General features: G+C 40.6%; 1 protein-coding gene across 1 annotated transcript in view; it reads left to right on the forward strand.

The window, feature by feature from the left end:
* RYR3 (ryanodine receptor 3) overlaps nt 1-24,212 on the forward strand; it is a 373,779-nt gene that overhangs the window by 122,666 nt on the left and 226,901 nt on the right. The window contains exons 21-23 of the mRNA XM_089906254.1: nt 626-867; nt 9,397-9,589; nt 23,610-23,826. Of these exons, the coding sequence (XP_089762380.1) occupies nt 626-867; nt 9,397-9,589; nt 23,610-23,826 (652 nt within the window). The remainder of the gene's footprint in view (nt 1-625; nt 868-9,396; nt 9,590-23,609; nt 23,827-24,212) is intronic.

Consider the following 24,212-nt stretch of genomic DNA (forward strand, 5'->3'; position numbering starts at 1 on the left):
TCCCCCCAACCCTACCCTTGCTCTCTGGAAACCACTTTTCTGCTCTTTCTAGGAGTTGGACTTTTTCTTTTTTCTTTTTTTTTATAGATTCCACAGGTAATTGATACCATGCAGTATTTCTCTTTCTCTGTCTGGATTATTTCTAATAGTGGCTTCTTAATGCTTTCAAGAGGCCATTGTTATTAATAAGGCCTAGGGGGAAAAGCTGATGCTATGAAAATGGTTTGGGGGTCCTTAAACCAATTTACCAGAAGATGGAACTTGAGTAAGTCAGTTCTTTCACTTAGAGAAGAAACAAGGGTTTGTAATCATACAACTCTGTATGACGTTTTCATCATCTTTACCTGTGGATGGCACTCAGTAAATGTTGGTTGCCTTGAATAGAATATTTGAAGAGATATCCTTTATATTTTATAAGGGAATTAATGTTGTCCTGACACCTCCCACTAAGAACTTGATCCAGTGTTGGAGGCTCGAAGCTTTTTGTACTTTAGAACAAGATAAAAATCACAAAATTGCTCTTGCCCTTGGTTTAATTGGGCCGATGCCTCCTGTGGTCTCGTTCAATTTGCTTTTTTACTTCTTAAGAGTCTGTAGATGCCACCTGTCCCATGTTTAATTTCAGTATTCGGCCAAACATCTTCCTGGGAGTCGCTGAGGGCTCAGCACAGTACAAGAAGTGGTACTTCGAGCTAATCATCGACCAGGTGGACCCCTTCCTCACAGCAGAGCCCACACACCTGCGGGTGGGCTGGGCCTCTTCCTCAGGCTATGCCCCATACCCCGGAGGCGGAGAAGGATGGGGGGGCAACGGTGTTGGCGATGACCTGTACTCCTATGGCTTTGACGGACTTCACCTCTGGTCAGGTGAGCACCTTGCCGAAGCTTTGGCCCCTTATCCCTTCCTGAGGATGATTGATGCTCAAATTGTTCAAACTGAGATGGTCACTTCTTGTTGAAATGATATAGACTCAAGTCTCAACTAATTAGGTGGTTAAGCAGGAAGGGCATCACATCTGAAATGAGACTGTCCTGCATTTAAACCATGAGTCTGGCACTTCAGCTGCATGGTCTAGTACAGATTACTTAACTTTTCTCAAGCTCAGTGTCTGCTTCTGTACAATCCTAATTGCATAGACTTGTCAAGATTATATGGGTAAACAGGGAAGGAGAAAAAGACTGAGCATTTACTTACTGGGCAGTAGGCTACATATCTTTTGTACATTTTTTCTCTCATTTCATTCTTACAGTGACTCCCTAAGGTGGATAATATTGATCTCATGTTACAGACATGGAAACTGAGTACAAAGGTGTTTAATTAACTTACTCCCAATCACACTGGGACGGATCCACATCTGACTACAAGTCCGTCATTCTGTCGATGCAACATATTGCTTCATGATACACTTTGTAAGGTGTCTGGGTCTGTGCCTGACACACAGTAGATGCTAATCTCTTAAAGGAATTCAAAGCTTCCTTTTTTTATATAGACATTGATGCTTTCCCCAAAGCATGTCCATGGCCTGTGCCTGTGGACGAATGGGTTGGCTTCTGCCTGGGTGAAAATGTAAAACTAACCCTCAGGCTTTCACCCACAGCAGAAGCTCTACTCCTCCCACCTGTTGTCCACAGTGTGTCTCATCTGTATCTTTTGTAAAACTGCAACTGGAGACACTGTGTCCCTTATAGAAATTCCTTAGGTAAGCGTTGTGCTGCATGCCTCTTACATAAGGAACCAGGACACACATTTCTCCTTAAATCCAGTACCAGGGAAAAGTTTGTCTCCACAGGACAAAACTATGTATTTTCTTTTGTATCTGAGAACTACATTATCCATCGTGTTTTCCTTCTTCCCTTAGCTTCCAGCTAAAACCAGTAGCTCAGGGCCTGGTCACATGTTTCTTATAGTTGGTCTTTACTTTCGATTGATCAGTATGGTTTTTTTCTTTGTAATTTTGTGCTGTTTTATATTCCGTGTAAACATTTTTTAACTTTTAGGAATGGTGTAAACGTATTTATTTAGGTACTTCTTTATCTGGGATCATTTATGGGAAGAAATCGTCTGTGTCTGTTTTTGTGTGTCCCAGGGGACAGTGTGGTACAGCCAAAAGTGGGTACAAAAGGGCAGGATGATGGGTTAGAGTGAAGTGGCAGTCTTGTTCTCATATCCTCCCAGCTTAACCTTCCCTGGTTCCATTTTCATGGGGGGTGGGGATGGATCTTCTCCTCTTGGTTCTCAGAGCCCCATCGTAGAGCCACTGTTTCCGTGGTGATATGGTCATAGTAGCCTTTAGCTTAGATTATCATCAGATGGCATAAGGCTCTCAGGAAGTTGTCTCCGGGGAAGTGATTTGAAAAGAAGGAGTCCTTATGCTCACACACATCTACAGCTCCTGAGTTTGATAAAATTGAATCTGTGGGGGAATGAGTGGGATTGAGGTGAGAAAATCATTACCTCCTGCCTGCCGGTTGCCACTCAGCTCCTGCCCTGTCCTCACTATGAGCCAAGCGTATTCTCTGGATCCCAGGCTGCACCAAACGAGAACTCCGGATTGCTTAAGGAAATACGAATTCACCAAGACCCTTGGATGAAGCAAAATGGCCCCTAGTTTCAAAGAGAAGCTAACCATTCTCAAAGGAAAACATTTACTCCATCTTTTCTAGATTTCACAGCCCTCCGTGCCCCTCCATGGCATATCCCTTTGTAAAGTCTGCAGAATAGATACATCAGTGAGTCAGGAGACAGACGACCCACTCGTTATGCATCCAGAAAGGGCTGCTGTCAGTGCATTTCACGACGTGGACATCCATCCAGTTGTGTATTGTTCCAGGAGTGGACGGTGCCCAGGAGTGTACAGTGTTCCCTTCTTTCCTCCTGTCCACTCAAGACCAGGAAGCCAGATGTGCTGAGCCACACGGTCATTACTAGCAAGGGCTCATCTGATTGGAAATACAGGGGAAGGGGGCTTGGGATTCAGTTTTTCAAAAGCTGAGTGTGGCTCTCTGAACATTATTCACATAGTAATATAACTCCGTATAGGTGCATTTGGGGGACTTCACCCCTCAGCCTTCAGCATCTGGTGAGATGTAGAGAAACCAGCATCTACAAAATTGGCACCTTTCATGCTCACTAAAACACAAAGCTTCCTTGGGTTTGGGCATCATTCTGAATTCTCCAAGCAGCACACAGGGAACATATATCTAGCAGAAGGCACTACAGATGGATATGTCATCGTGTGCTCCAGCAGAAGAAATAAGGTTTCTGTTAATGGCTTCTACCAGGACAGCAGTGAATTCTGGACTATCTGATGAAAGGGTAATTGTCTGATGTAGAAATGAAGTGAAGTGACGCTCTAACTTACTACAGGAGGGAGTGGAGGGTGGCTAGGGAGAGAGAGTGGAAACTGGTCTGACAATTTTTCTTCTTTTCCTTGAGATGTAAATGCCCAGGTCCATTACCTTTATTTTTTTTTTTATTGGAGTAGAGTTGATTTACAGTGTTGTGTTAGTTTCAGGTGTACAGCAAGGTGAATCAATTATGCATACACATATATCCACTCTTCTTTTTTTTTAAGATTCTTTTTCCATATAGACCATTACAGAGTATTGAGTAGAGTTCCCTGTGCTATACAGAAGGTCCTTATTAGTTATCTATTTTATGTATAGTAGTGTGTATATGTCAATCCCAATCTCCCAATTTATTCCTCCCCCCCTTATCCCCTGGTAACCATAAATTTGTTTTCTACATCTGTGACTCTACTTCTGTTTTGTAAATAAGTTCATTTATACCCTTTTTTGTAGATTCCACATATAAGTGTTATCATATGATATTTGTCTCTCTCTGTCTGACTTACTTCACTCAGTATGACAGTCTCTAGAAATGGGAGAAAATATTTGCAAACAAAGCAACAGACAAGGGGTTAATCTCCAAAGTATACAAAAAACTCATGCAGCTCAATATCAAAACAAACAAACAACCCAGTCAAAACATGGGTGGAAGATCTAAATAGACATTTCTCCAAAGAAGGCATACAGGTGGCCAAAAACACATGAAAAAATGTTCAACATCACTAATTATTAGAGAAATGCAAGTCAAAATTACAATGAGGTATCACCTCACATGGGTCAGAATGGCCATGATGAAAAAATCTACAAACAATAAATGCTGGAGAGGGTGTGGAGAGAAGGGAACCCTCCTGCACTGCTGGTGGGAATGTAAATTGATACAGCCACTGTGGAGAACAGTATGGAGGTTCCTTAAAAAACTAAAAATAGAACTACCATATGACCCAGCAATCCCACTCCTGGGCATATACTTGGAGAAAACCATGATTCGAACAGATACATGCACCCCAGTGTTCATTGCAGCACTATTTACAATAGCCAGGACGTGGAAGCAACCTAAATGTCCATCAACAGGAAGGGATAAAGAAGATGTGATACATACATACAATGGAATATTACTCAGCCATTAAAAAGAACAAAATAATGCCATTTGCAGGAACATGGATGGTCCATTACCTTTAAACTTATCTGTGTGCACAAATTAAACCACTGCCTTGAACTGGTCATTAACTACTTATTAAAGCACAGAGGATGTTGCCGAAGTTGGAAAGAATGGCAGAGCCCTTAACACTTTGTCGGTAGAGAAATTCAAGAAGCAATAGCATGGCTTCGGAGGTATGCCTGGGTTTGAATCCCAGCTCTTCACTTATTTGGTTTTTTTAACCAGGCAAAAAGACTTGGTTTCAGAGACTTGGTTTCCTCAGATAAAATGAAGATGATACAAGGCTCTTTGGAAATTTAAATGAAATGAGGGATGTGGATTTTTTGACACACACTAGATGCAAAGTAAATATGATTTCCCTTCCTTCAGTGTCTATGAAGTCAACCATCATCATAAGGACCAAGTCCAGAGTTTCTCACTCAAGATCATGAGATTAGCCCCATCCTGAGGGAGAAAAGAACCCAGCTTCCATGCTGAATGGGAAAGGAAGTTTTAAAGTGACATCCTGGGAATATGAATGAGCTTTTTCTCTGTGTAGGGGGAGGGCAGCCTTAATCGGTCTTTTTAGCCACCAAAGCCTATGAAGTCACTTTCAAGCAACAGCTGTACAAATATCCCCCATCTCAGCCCTGCCCAGCCCTCCCTACAGACTCCTGAGTCAGCCCAGCCACTGTGATTCTCCTTTCGGAGGAATGGCTCTTTTCTTGTCATCATTTTCTCCCTCCTGATGTAGCCTTTACATACATAGCCTTTCAGAACTGCAGTCGGGGGTGAATTTGGCTCAGGGCAGCCTATATAGTACGTCACTGGTTAGGGAGCAATTTCACAGGAGGAAATCACACCTACCCTTCCCTTTTTGCAACTTTTTCCCTTGCAAAATTGGAATAAGCAAAGGAATTCACCTTCCCAAGAGATAAGTGATACAGAAAGTAAACGAATGGAATAAAATTGTATTTCCTGATTTCTTAGAACTTCTGACTCATGAGGACAAATTAGCTCTACAGTCAAACTTGGATGAGAGGGTCTTTACGTGTCTCCCTACTAAGATGAGCTCCAGGGTATCGGTTCATCTATCAAAACACACCCTACTGTGACTTGGACTTTTCCAACCCTAGTGCTGTGTGGAGAGGGGTCAAGGAGTAGCTGTACAACACCAGCATTTTTATGTATTTGGATCTTCTCGCTTTCCAATTGCCTGAATATTTGTGTTTACGTTATAATGCCAAACTCTGCGGTGCGTGGGGCGATGGAAATGCTGAGCGTCAGTGTTTCCAATTGTCTACATCACTCATCAGAAGAGATGAAATCCCTCAGTATTACACCCTTGGGTTCATTAGAAGATGTACGACATATGATAAAGTGGCTTTTCCCTTTATCTTAAAAATGCTAGGCTTGGAACAGCCTTTCCAAGCTTCCTGGGACCTTCAGGTGGTCCTGAGCCTCTAAGTCAGGGGAGGTTTCTTCAGACTAGCAGAAGAAACTAGTAGCAGAGGCCACAAGACTTCCCAGACTGTCCCAGTAGGTGGTCCGAGGATTACTCAGAGTTCCTAATATCTGGAAAAGCAGTTGAGGCGATTTAGAAAAACTGTCTGTGACATATTTGCTTTTCCTTTCTACAGCATCACATTTCTATTGGTTGTGCTAAAAGCGTCAAATACATCGTAAATGTATTTGAAAGTGACAGTTTTTGAGCACAGTCTTTCAATAAAGGGATTTATTGGTTTCAGTAACTCAATTTTCAAATCACTTTCCTAGACTCAGCCCTCAATGCTATGATTCTCCATATTGTTATTTTTACCTAATATTATAAAGGACATAATATCCCTACAATGTTCGGGTAAGCTTATCTACTGTTAGCCTAGTAATTAACAAGTCTGGAGTTCTAAAAGGAATAGTAATAGCATTTATTGTGGTTTGCAATGTGTCAGTCTCTTCCAGTTACTCTCTATGGAATAGTTCATTCAAAACTCACAATAGGGCTTCCCTGGTGGCGCAGTGGTTGAGAGTCCGCCTGCCGATGCAGGGGACACGGGTTCGTGCCCCGGGTCCGGGAAGATCCCACATGCCGCGGAGCGGCTGGGCCCCTGAGCCATGGCCGCTGAGCCTATGCGTCCAGAGCCTGTGCTCTGCAACGGGAGAGGCCGCAACAGTGAGAGGCCCGCGTCCCGCAAAAAAAAAAAAAAAAAATAGGCTCAGACTATGATTTTGATTTGCCTATGGATGCTCTTAGCAAATGTTCCAACAGCAACTTCTACTAGGCACCAGTCTCTTAGAATACGGGAGTTAAAAGACAGTGTCCTTCACCACAAGGACATAACTTCTCGTCCTGGTGGTGGTTTTCAAATGAGAGAGCAGACTGGACAGGAGAGATACTCCCAGCCATCCTTCCTCAGTAAGGCTCTTGGCACTATGGCGTGTTGAAGGCTAAGTAAAGCTCAGAACTCAGTCTCAGGTGGCATCAAAGCAGTGCTGTATGAAGAGCATCCCCCATGAAGGTTGCTCTTCATCTTTACTGGCTGAGGCTCAGACTGGCACAAAAACCAACAGTGAATTGTGAGAGGGTGGGACGAGAGGGCCCTGGAGTCACAATTCAACCCTGTCAGTTTTGTCCTAGTTGATGTGGATCCCAGAAAGCTAAAGGTCCTTCTCATTTGTATTTTTATCCAGTAAGGATCTCAATACTTTTAAAGGTAGTTGTCCAACCCAGCATTTCAATAATTTCCTGGTTTTCCCAAATTCATGGAAATCTCTCAGGATTTGTGCAAATGACTACAGTGATGTTTTCCAGAAGTTAAACTAATTGAAAAAGAAACAGTTGAAGCAGGAAAGATTGGTTTTTACTGGGAAAACAAGAACTCTTAAGAATGAGACAATTATGGCAAAGTTTGCTGAGTTTTAATACCAATAACAGGCTTGAATATGATAAGGAAGGAAAGATTCTGGGACCCTGGGATATCTAAACTCCATAAAAGGAGCTGAGAGGACTCAGTCTTGTCAAATGGAGACATTGGAGAGGTATCAAACCTACACACTCATCAAGTTTGCTTAGATTTGTTTTGTTTTAAATAGTGTTGACTGTAGGTCCTACAATGAGGAAGTTGTTCTTCATTCTCAGTGATGAAACAAGGTATAAATTTGTAAAAACAGAGTCTGAGGCCATCCCAGGCTAATTTGCCAATATGCGTTGAATGTATTAGGTGCTGTTGCCCTGTTGCAGTGCCGGTGGTCCAAGTTCTACATCCTTTATTCCCCTATCACCCCTCATCAGGCCCCCATAAAGCCCCACGTTCCAGCCTCACCAAACTCTAGCCATTCTGCAAATGTCATACACTCATACACTCCTCTTGCATAAGCTGTTCCTGCTGTCTGGAATTCTCGTTTCTTTCTCATTTATCTGGTGAACCTTTCATTCTTCAAGTTTTAACTTGTTCCATACTCCCAGGCTGACTTTGCACCTTGTTCTACCTCTAAAGGCATCTCGTCATGTACACCTTCATTCCAATAGTTATACTGAATTGTAGTTCTTTATTTGAATGTTTATTTTCCACAAGACTATGGATTTCTTAGGAGCGGGAACTGGATCCTCAGTCTTTGGTCCCCAGCCCCAAGTACAGTATCTGGCACAGTGTAGAGCCTCATTACTCTTTGTGGAAGGGTGGGAGGGAATACAATATGATTTTGTCAGTCAACCAAAACAACCACAAGGGGGTACCTAAATTTTTTTATTAAGGAGAATGTAGTAGTTTCACTATTTTAAAATGCACCACTTAGTTTGGAATCTATTACTAGAATAGCAGTAACCACTGAAAAAGAGTTCTAAACTAAGATTAGGAATATTACGTAGCATAGATATATGTACAAAATTTATGAACTCACATAGTCATCATAAGGGGATTTTTTAAAAATTGCCTTTTCATGGCGTATTATGAAGCTATTAAAAATCTAGTTTCTAATGAATATTCCATTATACAATCAAATATTTGCAATGTGATAAGTAGAAAAAACAAGTTACAAAATCTACCATATCCCAGTTTGGGTGAATATTTAAATATATGTGAGAAAGTCAAAAAAATGTATTGTAACATTTTTTTCCTTGTTTATACTTTTCTGTATACACCATTAACATTTATAATGAATGTGTATTGCTTCCGTGATCAAGAAACAAGATATACCTTTATAAATGTTTTGCTTGAAACCCCATTTAATACCTAACTTTTGCCCCTTTGTTGCTCCCTTTCCAATAGAACTGAGAACTTGGTAGGGGGATGGGAGAGGCGGTTACGATAATTTACTTCTAGAACTTCCAGAATGAGATGGTGTGACATAGAAAACCTAAGAGATGATTCTCTCACTACTTTAAGTTAGGTCAGGAAATGACAAATCATCTTATGAAAGGCAACAACAACAAAAATCAACCAGTACAGCGTACAACTGACAATGTGTTTCCCTGCCTCACTGAAGTAATAAATTCTTTAAAACAAGCAACCAAACTGTGCTGCACTGTTTTGTGGCTGGATGGCTTTGCTCTTACTCACTCGGATGGCTCCTGCATCCAGTGCCGAGGTGGCCATGTCTTTTAGAGGAAATAGAAGAAAGCAAGGTCTTGGGGTATCTGTGAATAAACACACACACATAACACACTCTAGGAGCCACACCCAGCAAAGCGGTTTGCCTGTTACTTCAGACACCAGGCCAGAATCTGAGCACACGTTGAACGGGTTGAATTCTTGTTTGTTCTCATTCCTGGCGGCTTGAGTCTTTCCTCTGGGACTCATCTCGTCTTGGGCTGCCTGTTCACAAAGCTTAGGAAACCATTTCTCATTGCTCACCTCACCTGTGAGCATCTCCCCAGAGTCCCACACACCTTCTTCCTGTTCTTTGCTCACCAGGCCGCATACCCAGAGCCGTGGCCTCCATCAACCAGCACCTCCTGAAGTCGGACGACGTGGTGAGCTGTTGCCTGGACCTCGGAGCACCCAGCATCTCTTTCCGCATCAACGGGCAGCCTGTGCAGGGGATGTTTGAGAACTTCAACACAGATGGGCTCTTCTTCCCTGTGGTGAGCTTTTCAGCAGGTGTCAAGTAAGTTATGGCTGTGATTTCATGGAGAGTAGCTGTTCCCCCAGCTCCCACCACTCTTATGAGCTGGCGAGTGTGGTAATCTCCTTCAGGGCTTCAGCACCATAAGCCAAACTCCCCCGAAGAAAGCGATGGTGAAAGGGGAGGAGCAATTCAGAGTCACGTGTATATATTTGTGGGACACGTACCTCCTGCCAGGGTTTATGTTATGTCCTCTGATAAATAGTAAGATGAATAAGATAAATCCTATGTAGAAAATTACCTTAATAATTGTAGAAAGTATTTCATGCTCATTACAAAAAAATTTGAAACATATAGATAAGACAATAAATATCACCCATAATCCCAATGTTTAGTTCTAGTCTCTATTAGTATTTTGGTATATTTTCTTCAAGTCTTTTATATTACAGGTATATTTATTTTTTAATTGACATCATACTAAAAATGAAGTTTTGTCTTGATTTTTTTTCATTCAGCAGTAAGTACAGAGCCTTTTCCTGAGTTATTAAGTATCCTTCTCAAAATGACTTTTTTGGCCAATAATATCCTTTCATTTGGCTGTCCCACAATTTAACCATTACTTTATGTTAGTCTTCCATGCTGATTTCTTTTTTATTGTTATAAATGAAATTATCATGAACATCCTTGAGGATAATTCTTTGTCTGCATTTCTGTTTAGTTCCTCCCAGAAGTAGGTCAAAAGGTATAATCTTTTAAAAGTCTAAATTTACAATCATGTGGCCAAAGAGATTTTCAGGAAGATTGTACGAACAGTTCAGAATTCATTATCAACAATTCTGAAATCTAAAAAACTCTGAAAACCATACATTTTTTTCTTAACTCATTTCACCGCAGACTCTGACCTGAACTTATTTTGTGTAAAAAACTGGCACCAACAGAAATGAGGCTGTTTTCAGTCCTTCGTGGTATTCATTTCTTGTGAATATTTACATGCTTAACAGCAAAAATGTATGTGTTTGATTATGGGGTACAGCCTCTCACCTAACTGGAGGTTCTATTTAATATATACTACGTCTTATTTTCTTCTTTAAAATCTGAAGAATTCTGAAGTCTGAAACACAGCTCCAAAAATTTCAGATAAAGAATTTCGGCCTGTAGTATCATTTAAAGTAACATATGGGAATACCCAACTGATTGGTTGCCCATTACCTTTTATTGTTATGGGTTATTTTTAATCTGTGCCAATTTGAGAAAATTGTGTCTTAGTTTTAACTTCCTCTTTGTTTGATAACTGATGTGGTTAAACAGTTTTTATGCTTATTGTTCTTACATGTTATTTCAACCCAATATTTTTTTTAAATTCTGCGTTCTCTGCCTTTCTGGTATTAATTTTGGGGGCAATTTTTTATATATTAAGATTATTAAACTATTATTGCTTTCAAATATTTTTCCCAGTTTGTGATTTACCTTTTTAAACTTAGTTTTTTTCTTTTTTTTTGTTTCCCTTTTACAAGAATAATGCAAGTCAAAAAAAAAACCAAGAGCCCATAATTGTAACGCCCAGAGATAACCATATTACCTTTTCATTTATACATCTCAATAATTTTAAATTAAATTGAGCTTGTACTATGCATGTTGTTTTTCTTCATACTGTTGACAACTGTTGTGTTCATTGTTCTACCCCTTTCCTTTTTTTTTCTTTAAACATCTTTATTGAAGTATAGTTGCTTTACAATGGTGTGTTAGTTTCTACTTTATAACAAAGTGAATCAGCTATATGTGTACATATATCCCCATATCTCCTCCCTCTTGCATCTCCCTCCCACCTTCCCTATCCCACCCCTCTAGGTGGTCACATAGCACCCAGCTAATCTCCCTGTGCTATGCGGCTGCTTCCCACTAGCTATCTGTTTTATATGTGGGAGTATATATTAGTCCATGCCACTCTCTCACTTCGTCCCAGCTTACCCTTCCCCCTCCCCATGTCCTCAAGTCCATTCTCTACATCTGCGTCATTATTCCTGTCCTGCCCCTAGGTTCTTGATAACCTTTTTTTTTTTTTTTTTTAGATTCCATATATATGTATTAGCATACAGTATTTGTTTGTCTCTTTCTGACTTACTTCGATCTGTATGACAGACTCTAGGTCCATCCACCTCACTACAAATAACTCAATTTCTTTTTTATGGCTGAGTAATATTCCATTGTATATTTGTGCCACATCTTCTTTATCCATTCATCCGATGATGGACACTTAGGTTGTTTCCATCTCCGGGCTATTGTAAATAGAGCTGCAATGAACATTTTGGTACATGACTCTTTTTGAATTATGGTTTTCTCAGGGTATATGCCCAGTAGTGGGATTGCTGGGTCATATGGTAGTTCTATTTGTAGTTTTTGAAGGAACTTCCATACTGCTCTCCATAGTGGCTGTATCAATTTACATTCCCACCAATAGTGCAAGAGGGTTCCCTTTTCTCCACTCCCTCTCCAGCATTTATTGTTTGTAGATTTTTTGATGATGGCCATTCTGACTGGTGTGAGGTGATAGCTCATTGTAGTTTTGATTTGCATTTCTCTAATGATTAGTGATGCTGAGCATCCTTTCATGTGTTTGTCTGCTATCTGTATATCTTCTTTGGAGAAATGTCTGTTTAGGTCTTCTGCCCATTTTTGGATTGGGTTGTTTGCTTTTTTGATATTGAGCTGCATGAGCTGCTTGTAAGTTTTGGAGATTAATCCTTTGTCAGTTGCTTCATTTGCATATATTTGCTCCCATTCTGAGGGTTGTCTTTTCATCTTGTTTATGGTTTCATTTGCTGTGCAAAAGCTTTTAAGTTTCATTAGGTCCTATTTGTTTGTTTTTATTTCCATTTATCTAGGAGGTGGGTCAAAAAGGATACTGCTGTGATTTATGTCATAGAGTGTTCTGCCTATGTTTTCCTCTAAGGGTATTATAGTGTCTGGCCTTACATTTAGGTCTTTAATCCATTTTGAATTTATTTTTGTGTATGGTGTTAGGGAGTGTTCTAATCTCATTCTTTTACATGTAGCTGTCCAGTCTTCCCAGCACCACTTATTGAAGAGGCTGTCTTTTCTCCATTGTATATTCTTGCCTCCTTTATTAAAAATAAGGTGACCATAAGTGCATGGGTTTATCTCTGGGCTTTCTATCCTGTTCCATTTTTCTATCTTTCTGTTTTTGTGCCAGTACCATACTGTCTTGATTACTGTAGCACTGCAGTATAGTCTGAAGTCCGGGAACCTGATACCTCCAGCTCTGTTTGTCTTTCTCAGGATTGCTTTGGCTATTCGGGGTCCTTAGTGTTTCCATACAAATTGTGAAATTTCTTGTTCTAGTCCTTTGAAAAATGCCATTGGTAGTTTGATAGGGATTGCATTGAATCTGTAGATTGCTTTGGGTAGTATAGTCATTTTCACAATGTTGATTCTTCCAATCCAAGAACATGATATATCTCTCCATCTGTTTGTATCATCTTTAATTTCTTTCATCAGTATCTTATAGTGTTGTGCATACAGGTCTTTTTTCTCCTTTGGTAGGTTTATTCCTAGGTATTTTATTCTTTTTGTCACAGTGGTAAATGGGAGTGTTTCCTTAATTTCTCTTTCAGATTTTTCATCATTGGTGTATAGGAATGCAAGAGATTGCTGTGCATTAATTTTGTATCCTGATACTTTACCAAATTCATTGATTAGCTCTAGTAGTTTTCTGGTAGCATCTTTAGGATTCTCTGTGTATAGTATCATGTCATCTGCAAATAGTGACAGCTTTACTTCTTCTTTTCCAATTTGGATTCCTTTTATTTCATTTTCTTCTCTTACTGCTGTGGCTAAAACTTCCAAAACTATGTTGAATAATAGTGGTGAGAGTGGGCAACCCTGTCTTGTTCCTGATCTTAGTGGAAATGGTTTCAGTTTTTCACCATTGAGAATGATGTTGGCTGTGGGTTTGTCATATATGGCCTTTATTATGTTGAGGTAAGTTCCCTGTATGCCTACTTTCTGGAGGGTTTTTATAATAAATAGGTGTTGAATTTTGTCAAAAGCTTTTTCTGCATCTATTGAGATGATCATATGGTTTTTATCCTTCAATTTGTTAATATGGTGTATCACATTGATTGATTTGCGTATATTGAAGAACCCTTGCTTTCCTGGGCTAAACCCCACTTGATCATGGTGTATGATCTTTTTAATGTGCTGTTGGATTCTGTTTGTTAGTATTTGGTTGAGGATTTTTGCATCTATGTTCATCAGTTATACTGGCCTGTAGTTTTCTTTCTTTGTGACACTTTTTTCTGGTTTTGGTATCAGGGTGATGGTGGCCTCGTAGAATGAGTTTGGGAGTGTTCCCCCCTCTGCTATATTTTGGAAGAGTTTGAGAAGGATAGGTGTTAGCTCTTCTCTAAATTTTTGATAGAATTCACCTGTGAAGCCATATGGTCCTGGGCTTTTGATTTTTGGAAGATTTTTAATCACTGTCTCAATGTCAGTGCTCGTGATTGGTCTGTTTATATTTTCTATTTCTTCCTGGTTCAGTCTCAGAAGGTTGTGCTTTTCTAAGAATGTGTTCATTTCTTCCCGGTTGTCTGTTTTATTGGCATATACTTGCTTGTAGTAATCTCTCATGATCCTTTGTATTTCTGCAGTGTCAGTTGTTACTTCTCCTTCTTCATTTCTAATTCTAATGATTTGAGTCCTCTCCCTTTTTTTTCTTGATGAGTCTGGCTAATGGTTTATCAGTTTTGTTTATCTTCTCAAAGAATCAGCTTTTAGTTTTATTGATCTTTTCTATTGTTTCCTTCATTTCTTTTTCATTTATTTCTGATCTGATCTTTATGATTTCTTTCCTGCCGCTAACTTTGGGGTTTTATTGTTCTTCTTTCTCGAATTGCTTTAGGTGTAAGGTTAGGTTGCTTTTTTGAGATGTTTCTTGTTTCTTGAGGTAGAATAGTATTGCTATAAACTTCCCTCTTAGAACTGCTTTTGCTGCATCCCATAGGTTTTGGGTCGTCTTGTCTTCATTGTCATTTTTTTCTAGGTATTTTTTGATTTCCTCTTTGACTTCTTCAGTGATCCCATGGTTATTAAGTAGTGTATTGTTTAGCCTCCATGTATTTGTTGCCCCTTTCCTGTATCAGTTGGATGCTGTATTAATTATTTTAGTCTGACAATACATTTTAACATTTGTAAGGCAAGACCTCATTATAACTCTTTTGTCGCAAAATTTTCTTAGCCATTCGTGATACCTGCTTGTTAAGGAGATAGTAAGTGATTGAGTGGGAGACTAGAGTCAATACAGTTAGAATGACGCTGGTTTCCATTGGAAAGGGCCATGAAAAGAGGAGAGTTGTGGAGAGCAGACACTTAAAGCTGGGACCACAAAAAATCCATCTGAGAGCTTCTAGTATCCAACTGATGGGACGTCCAGAGTGATACCACTGTGATAGGTCTCAGTACCTCCGGAAGACAGATAAATCAAGGCATATTCGTACATTTTCCAAAAAAGGATACAACTTTCATTCTGTCTCAATTAAATAGACTCTTTAGGAATAAAGAATTATCCTTTGGATATGATATTCAACTTTTGGAATTTGTCACAGATATGTAAACATACATACTATACAGCAGGGTTTCCCAACCCCCTGTTAGGAAGTGGGCCACACAGCAGGAGGTGAGCGGTGGGCAGCAAAGCTTCATCTTCTGCTCCCCAGTGCTCGTGTTACCATCCCTCCCCAACCCCTGTCCATAGAAAAATTGCCTTCCACATAACCAGTCCCTGGTGCCAAAAAAGTTGGGGACCAGTGGTATACAGTACAGGTGTACCTCGTTTTATTGTGCTTTGCTTTATTGCAATTTTTACAAATTGTAGCTTTGTGGCAAGCCTGCATTGAGCAAGTCTATTGACACCATTTTTCTAACAGCATTATTTTTTAATTAATGTATGTACATTTTTTTTTAGACAGAATGCTATTGTGCACTTAACAGACAATGGTATAGTGTAAACACAGCTTTTATATGCACTGGGAAACCAACATATTCATGTGACTCACTTTATTGTGATACTTGCTTTATGTGGTGTCTGGAACCAAAGTCACAATATCTCCAAGGTGCGCCTGTAATGTATGTTTGCAAACATACATAGCAACACAGTATACACATCCCTACACGTGCACAAATATAGACATATTTATAAACATACCCATGTAGATGGATATAATATATTGAAATTAGCATTTTCGTTGTTTGACGTTCTTGTAACAAATGGAGAACCACTATAGTAAAACCTTACTAAGGTTGTAAATATGCCCATCACAGGTTAAGCCAGAGACTCTAACATCAGCCTTAGGAACTATATTCTAAAGAGCTGAGAGTTCTTTACCTGTGTTTCTCTGTGCTGAGAATATTTCCATGAGAATTTCACCCCAGTTCTCCCTTTTGAAGTGTGATAGAGTGTATCATTCCTATTGCTATCCATAGGGAGCATGTAGAAAACAAGAAGTGGTATTGAAAGACAGAGGCACTGTAAACACAAAGAAAACTGATTGGAACAAAGACCTTCTGGCAATCAGGGGGAAAACCAGCAGAAGCCCCATTGTACATCTTTCCCACACTATCCCCCGGGAGTAAAGAGAATGAGCAGAAATCTAAATCCAACATAACAGCATTTGGATCATCCACCTGTTGGCTCAGTGCCTTCTCTGGAGAAGCAAGGTCACTGAGCAGTCAGTTCTCAGGACTGCATTTGCCTGGGTAGTTAATGGCCTTGGTCACCCAGCATCAGTGCCCTTCCCTTTTTTCTTTGTTTTGACCATATCCTTCTCACTGGGTTTCGCTAATTTTCAAAGAAAGCTCACCTACTTCCCAAGCATCTCATCTGAGAGAAGTGCTTAGCTAGAAGTCAAATCTCCGGAGAAGAGGTCTTTGCCAGTCTGCTGGCTAGTGGACTTCCCTGCATATTCTGTGTTTAGCAAACAGTATATCCGATCTCAGACGTTGCATGACTTTTAATCATTAACTCATCCACTCGCTCCTCCTCAGGTCAAAGAGATAGGAAATTTTGAGTGTGATATGATTTTTGTTGTTGGGGATTTTTTGAAATCTTCTCTTTGCAAAGATTGTGGCTAGCAGGGGAAGAGATAGGGGGCTCAAAGGTATTCATATGTAGAAGACGTTTCTAGTATCTTGTGTCTAGGTCAGCAGATCATGCATCCTTCCAGTGCACAGGAGAAAAGAAGCAGAGTTCCAGGATAAGAACGATGAGACGTTTAACCCGTTTAGAAGGCACAACTGCTGAGAGAATTTAAGAACTAGGGGTCCAGATGCGTTGACTTGAAAAGTTAACAGCTTAGACATAAGAACCTCTTGCTCGTAGCAGTTGAATGAGGGTAAGCTGAAAAGTTATATCAGGGGACTTGATGTCTCTTAAGCCTCCTTTCTATCAGGAAAATACCCTGTGTCATATTCCTGTCTTTGGTTCTCAGAACCTGATATGGTCTGAGGAGAGATGGAATCACAGTTGGTTGCATACTTGGGAAATACATTTTACTGAAATACATCCAGCCCGTCACACGAAGTCTTTGCTCAGGGTCAGTGCTGGTCCTGTGTTGGAGTAGCCAATTCTTTTATTTTCACTTATGAGCAAATGAGATCAATATACCAGTACTTACTCTTACGTCAATTGGTAAAGTATGATTTGGTGCTGAAACCCAGCACTTCCTCTCTGTGCTACTTTAGTTCAGTTGTACGAAAAGCTGGAAAGAGAAAACAAGATATTAATCCAAGTTAAAGTACCTTATTGAAAATAAATGTGTTTAATAACAAAATTGAAAAGAAGTTATTGTTTTCACCCAATATAGTAGAGTACTTGCCTAGTTTCATAGTGTCCCTCCCAGCAAGGTACAAGGTTACTCCTATCTAGAAAGAGATTCTTCCCTCATCATACAAACATTGAGAATTGTTTCTCATATTTACTTTCAACTTCTGTGAGGCCTCTAAATTAGATTTCTCTCCTACGGCCCCATTTTCCTCCTTGGTCTTTACCGAGGTCATTGTCTTGAATTTGTGACCCCACAATTATTTTTAAAATTACAAACTATATTGTTAATAATACCTGATGAGGCTGTCCTTGCCAGCAGTCATTGGAGAGCAAAATCTTTTTCAATTTGATTTACCCACAGTGAAGTCAAAAGCAGCCTGAGTAATTACTAATAAAATCCACAAATCAATATGTGCTCTCTTTTCTAACTATTATGAATGTGCCTCCTTAGTTTCCTTCTCACTGTGGTTTGTTTGTGGAGGGTATTATTAGTGTAACAGGCCCTCAGTGTAACAACGCTATTCATTCTGGGACAGAATTTGGGATGAGGCATGTGTACCTTGGAGCCCACCCAAAAGGTTGAATTACTTAAATACCAGGAAGCTCTTATTAAAAGGTAATCTCACCCTGCCAAGCGGTATGATGGCACGGGCCACACGGAGCACATTCCACAGAAGCCACAGTGTGTAGTGAAATTTGAGAGCTACTTTTAGTTTTGCAGAAAATTGATGAGTTAGTCACTGTAGTAGAATATATTTTATAGCTATGGTTAAATTCCCCGTAGATCTACTTAATCTTCTCATGTAACTCTTTTACCAGCCCGTTCTCGTTTATAAAAGCAACACTAACCAAAGATGGTTGGTATTTGTGGTTGCTGTTTGTTTTCTGTTGGTATCCACCAGGCTTGGCTAAAATTCAGGTAACCAGTAGCTTAGCTATTTCCAGCTTGCTGTGGTCAGTGCTGTGGAAATTATTACTGAGATAAATATACTTTTGCAGAGAACATGATGAGCGCTGGCTGGATTGCCCTGGGCTTTCATCAAACGCTGGCCAGAAAGAAATATGAACGTGAGAGCATACATAACTCAAATTGTTCTCCCGTCTTAGCGATATGGACTAAAGATGCAATTATGAATCATGACTTATGAGTTGAATTTAGGTCAGCAGAAGCTCGCTAATTCTTTCTCCTGCTAACCACAGCCTGTATCTTTTTCTTCTTTGGAACACTATCCCAACTCCTGGGAGGGATTCAATAAGAATAATGGGACATCTAGTAAGACTAAAATGATTTCACAGTTTGCTAGTACGCTATGAATAAGGAAACCTAGACATCCTTTTTGAGCATAGCAAAGGTTTGTCTTGATTTTTACTCTATTTCTTTTCATGGATCAGTCTTTCAAACTTGGGGATTTGCGATAGGTATTCTCATCTCTTCTGCAAACTGGCAAACAAAAATGCACAAATCTTAAAAGATGAAATTGGAAATGCCAGTGGGGATTTTTCAATGCAATTTTCTCTGTTTTTTTAAAATTAGTCTAGTCAATAAAAAATTCCTCTACACATCCTCAAACTTCACTACTCCCAGGCGGCTATTACTGAAGCCATTACTCATCTCTAAAGTGGAGAAATCTAAGGACACAGTCACTGACTGTAATCACTTTAGAAAGAAAAAAAAACCTTGGAGAGCTGATGGCATGTCTGAGTTATAGGAAGAACCCCAGAAGATGATACATGTGCTTTAGTGGAAGAGATTAAATTGACTAATGAAATTGATTTTTTAAATCTATTAATGTAGAGAAAAATTGGAGGGTAAAGAAGAACTGATTTTAATGAGCTCCGTTCTTAAATTATCTTTTTATTTGCAATTTAACATTTTATGCGATGCTGAGAGATTCAGTGGAACCCAAGGAGCAGGGAAGAATATACTTAGAGAAGAGTGGTTTATATTCTAATTGGAAATTTAAATCTTTTAAATTTCAAAGGATTTAAAAGATAAACCGTAAGTGTCAGAAAACAGATTTATCAGAAGAAGTAGACTAGATAGGTGTAACTTTTGTTGGTTCTCTTTCCACCCCTTCAAATCCATGCTCTGGACTCCTGGAGAAGTTCTTGGGCCAGTTCTATAGGCTTCATTACTTCTTTTAAGGCCAGGAACCATCTTGCCAATACTTTAAAAAAAAATTGCATCTTCTGAGTAGTATAAAAACTCCAGATTTGTATCCAGTTAATATTTGAGCCCAACCCCACTCCCGCTGCAGTTTGAGGTCGGGCTCCTCTTCAGTTAGCTGGCTCCTTTCTCATGCCCCCCAGGGTCTAGGGTCCAGCCCAGACCCAAGATGACTGGGGGATGGGAACATCTGATGGAGTTGGTGCAGCTGCCTTGTGGCATCAGGACTTTTGCAGTGGTTGCACAATTGCTGCTTCTTTCTCTTCTGAGGCTCTTTTGTAGCTTTCTTGGAGAGCACCAGGCTGGAAGCGTCCAACTTCAGTTCCCTTGACTTGGCTTTACCACCTGTGCTGGCTGCTCCCTTCTGGCTGACCCCAGACCTCCCCCCTCCCCTCCCCCTCCAGCTGCATGGGCCTCCTACCTCCCCCAGCTCCTGGGTTTCTGATCTCTGCTCAGTCATTTGCCTTTCCAGCCAGAATTTCTTTCTGATGGCTGGCAGCTGGCTCATTTCCCCCTCTGCTCTTCACTATCACTAGGCAGATATGACCCTCACTACATCCAGGGGGTACTCACAAACTTCTGAGTAGTTCCTTACAGCCCTCATTTGCCTCCTGATGGGCAAGAACTCCCACCCCTTTCTCCCTGATGGTTTTCTCCAAATGAATTCTTTACCTTGCCTATCAGTGTGGAGGTATGGGGTGGGCTAAAGCTGAAAAGGTTTCACAGTTTTTTGATGGATCCTCATAGTTGGTCCAGCACTTCACTTCAGGATGAGAAAATATTGGCATCCTCTGAATTAGTTGCCTTTGGGACCTCTGCTAAAATGGAGACAGAGGAGATCCCGTTTTAATACCCTCAAATAATTAAAGTGGGCTTCAGGTATTTTATTTCTTTCTTTTGAGTGTTTCCTTTAAACCTGTAGTTTATCCCCATTATTTCCTTTGACCTGGACAATCTGGGGTCCCAGACAGAGTTCATGAGGACCACCAATATTGGTGGTGGTTTGCTGGAGCCCTTCCCACAGACTCTGGGCAGCGAGGGAAGGATCCACAGATGGCGGGTGTGCCCACACCGGCTCCCATCCAGCCCCGCCTGCTGGGGAGCAGGGCTCTTGTCTGGCAGGACTTGGGAAGCTACCCAGAACCATTCCTTCTGCCCACTGAAGCACAGCATAATGGCGTTGGAAGACGAATGCTTCAGTAAGCAGTAAACGCTGATTTCTGGCTATGTTAATTTTTCATTTTACGGTCTTTGTGGTCATTCAGGGTGATAAGATTAAGCTGTAAAACCAGATTATCATTCTCCTTTTAATAACTGAATATAAAAGCAGCACTGTTCTCCCTAAGTGCCACACTGGCTTCCCACCTTTCTTGATTTGTTATCTATCCGGAAGACAACAGCAGATTTTAAAGCATAAGAGAAGTGTTAAAACTAAACGGAACTGGCGAGAGAGCTTATGAATAATTAAATCCATCTAGACGTCCTCGTAAGAGATCATTCGCTTGGCCTTGGAATCCGTACGCTAGTGAGTAACAAAGAATACAGTTGCTGTACGAGCTCCCAGGAAGCTTCAGCGCTTCACAGGAAGGATGCTCAGTGAGAAGGGAAAAGCAGAAAACTTCCCACACAAATTCTTTGTTCAAAACAATTTAGTTTTATCCCATAGTTTCAACATGTCAGTAACACAATCTGTTATGTTGCAATTGAATTTTGGAAAGTGCTCAAGAAATTTTAAGTCTTAGTCATTATTTCCTGAAGTTTTACTAAATTAGTAACATTGCAGGCTAATGACTCAATTTTGTTCTTATATCATTGTTCATAGTCTTAATACACATAGATCGTGCCCTGTTATATAACATTTAACGTAGGAACGTTCACAAGGGACACTTGTGGTTCTAATTCTATATCGTTGTTGTTTACTACTTTAAAATGGGAAAGTGGGAGGCTTCATATGATTTCTGTAATTAATTTTAAAACAGCATTTTATAAAATGCTGTTTGGATAAAGATTTTGTTTATATTGGGAAGGGGGGAAAATCCTAAATGTCTTTTACTCAGAGAGATTTTCATTTTCCAGTTTTATCATTAGGCTACACACAATCACAGTTACTCAGCCAACACTGAGACTCTCTTGCAAGGCTGCCCCACCAGAATATTCCAGTTAAGGGACGTGAGAACTAGTGGAGAGTGGTGTTGTTAGAGCTTTGCTAGATCATAACCTTTCCCACATATACCTCACCCCCCTCCACACACACAGGCTCACTCCATCACCAGTTCCTAACAAAACTGGGATCTAACTGCTGCTTTCCGGCTTGGCCTTCATCACCTTGGTCCCACCCCCCCTCATGTCTCACTGGGACTAGATTGGTGTCAGGTGCCTCCTACATAGAGCAGCTAGAAGAATCCTGTATTTCTTCCTCCTTAAAATCCCTCAGAAGCTGCTCACTGGGAAGAAAATCCCAGCTCAGAGGCCTTGCCTGATCTAGCCCTGCCCCCTGCCACCTCATCTCTTAGCCCCTTGGGCTCTCCGTGTTCTCACTCACACTGCCCTCCACCCAAGCACTTCCCTACCTCAGGGCCTTTGCACGTGTTGTTCCTCTGCCTGGAATGCTCTTCCTCCAGATTTTGAACTCATTGGCTCCTCCTTTTTCCTCGGGGTTAATAAAAATATCTCCCCCTTGGAGAAGCCTTTCTAGCCTCCAATCTAGGACCCTCCTCCTTCCCCGAGTTGTTTCAGTCTCCCTCTTTATTCCCTCATCAGATGTCTCCCAATCAGTAATTATCCTATTTGTTTCATTGGATGCCTGCTCTGTGACACCAGGGACAGGGTATTCTTTGTTCATTGCTGTATCCCCAGTATGGAGAACAGTGCAAGTCGTATGGGCTCGAATACAACTTGGGGGGAGTGAATACATGTAGCTGCTATGTGTATGGATGGATTTTTCCTATGTAAAATTATTGTTGATCCTGCAGGGCTGTGTATCTTGCCATGTCTTAATTATTTAAAATTGCAGTCATATTTTCTCATCAATTTAATATAGTTGCAGTTGATCTGCAAAAGCTATATTTCTAGTCCCAAACTTAAGAGCCTATGACCCTCACTTTCACCCTCTTCTTGCAGAGAATCTATGGGCTCTAACCCTAACCCTAACTTAATCATATATATGGGGCTGAAATTCAGCCAGAATGCTGAATTAAAATATTGAAAGACTTCAGTTTATTGGTAATTAGTGCCTGCCATGACTGTGGCCCCCCAAGGATCCTTCCCTCTTCCTTGGGAGGCCCCTGTGGGCACTGCTGGAGTGGGCCAGAGCATGAGGCCTGGATGGCAGCAAGGCGGTGGTGCCCCTGAGAAGGCACTGGGACCCTAGTGAGCAAACACTTGACGCCTATTTGGCACCCCCATGGCTGTAACCACCTGCTGATGCTTCCTCACAGTTGCCCTCATATGGCTACTTTGCGGAACTGCAGCCTCTTCAGTGTTATCATTTCTATTAATGCCTCTTGGCATGTGTACCATTTCTGTTTAATACTCTCGTGTTACTTGATCTTTCACCTGCACCCTAAAATGGGAATGTCCTATTTTCCCCAAATATTTATATCATGTTTTCTTTCATCATTGTGTGAGTAAACTCTCTCAAGTAAAAATACTTGAAGTTCTCATGCTGTAGTTTGAATGTGATCTTTTCAGAAAATAACGTCATCATCGTTATCACTGTTACTCTTTTCAAACTGTAGTAATAATATCTACAGTAATGATTCCCCTACTAGAGTAAGGATGAACTTGATTTTTAAAATCTAGTGGTTTTTAAAGTATAAGTTCATTTCTAAGAACTTAGCTGACAGGGTCAACTGAGAATCACGGGCACTATGAGTTGCCAGTCAGCTTTCTCTCCACTGCTTTGTTGCGCACTTTAGAGTGTTTGCTGTGATGAATCTGAAATCATTCACTTCCCCAAAAAGTAATTTGGGTGGGGAGAGCTGATCTTTAACTTTCACTTATTTGGGCTGGCATATATATTTTTTAACCTCTCTCTTCCTGGTCTCTCCAAATAACAGAGTACGTTTCCTGATAGGGGGACGTCACGGAGAATTTAAGTTCCTGCCCCCCTCTGGCTATGCCCCTTGCTGCGAAGCCTTACTTCCAAAAGAAAAGATGAGATTGGAGCCTGTCAAAGAGTATAAACGTGATGCTGAAGGTGTTCGAGATCTGCTGGGTACCACCCAGTTCCTCTCCCAAGCTTCTTTCATTCCGTGCCCCATAGACACCAGTCAGGTAGGTTTGAGCTGCCAACAGAAGGCAGCCCATGGAGATGATGCTGCATTGTCTTTAAAACATTCTTATCATACATTCTACTGAATTGTCGTGATGTGTGAACAACCATTATTCTTCACGTTTCCACCATATGTGGCAATTGAGCTCTTGAAGGATTTTGCAACCAATGAACATGGTTAAGCACTTGCTACATGCAAGGCACTGTACTAGGTTCTGTGAGGCATAGGCAGACGTGTGACAGTATTCTCTGGGAATGCGCAACCAAGCTGAAGAGATAAGAAGCAAATGTGGTATTTGTTTTCAAGTCCAAATGTAATATGCAGAATGGTCGTGTACACAAATAAATGCTAGAGATGTCCTTTATGCTAGAATGTTTCTAAAAGTCT

This window comes from Delphinapterus leucas, chromosome 2, assembly GCF_059928025.1.
Source record: "Delphinapterus leucas isolate spDelLeu-1000000601 "Yukka" chromosome 2, BTC_Dleu_Yukka2, whole genome shotgun sequence".
In the NCBI taxonomy this organism is placed as follows: Eukaryota; Metazoa; Chordata; class Mammalia; order Artiodactyla; family Monodontidae; genus Delphinapterus; species Delphinapterus leucas.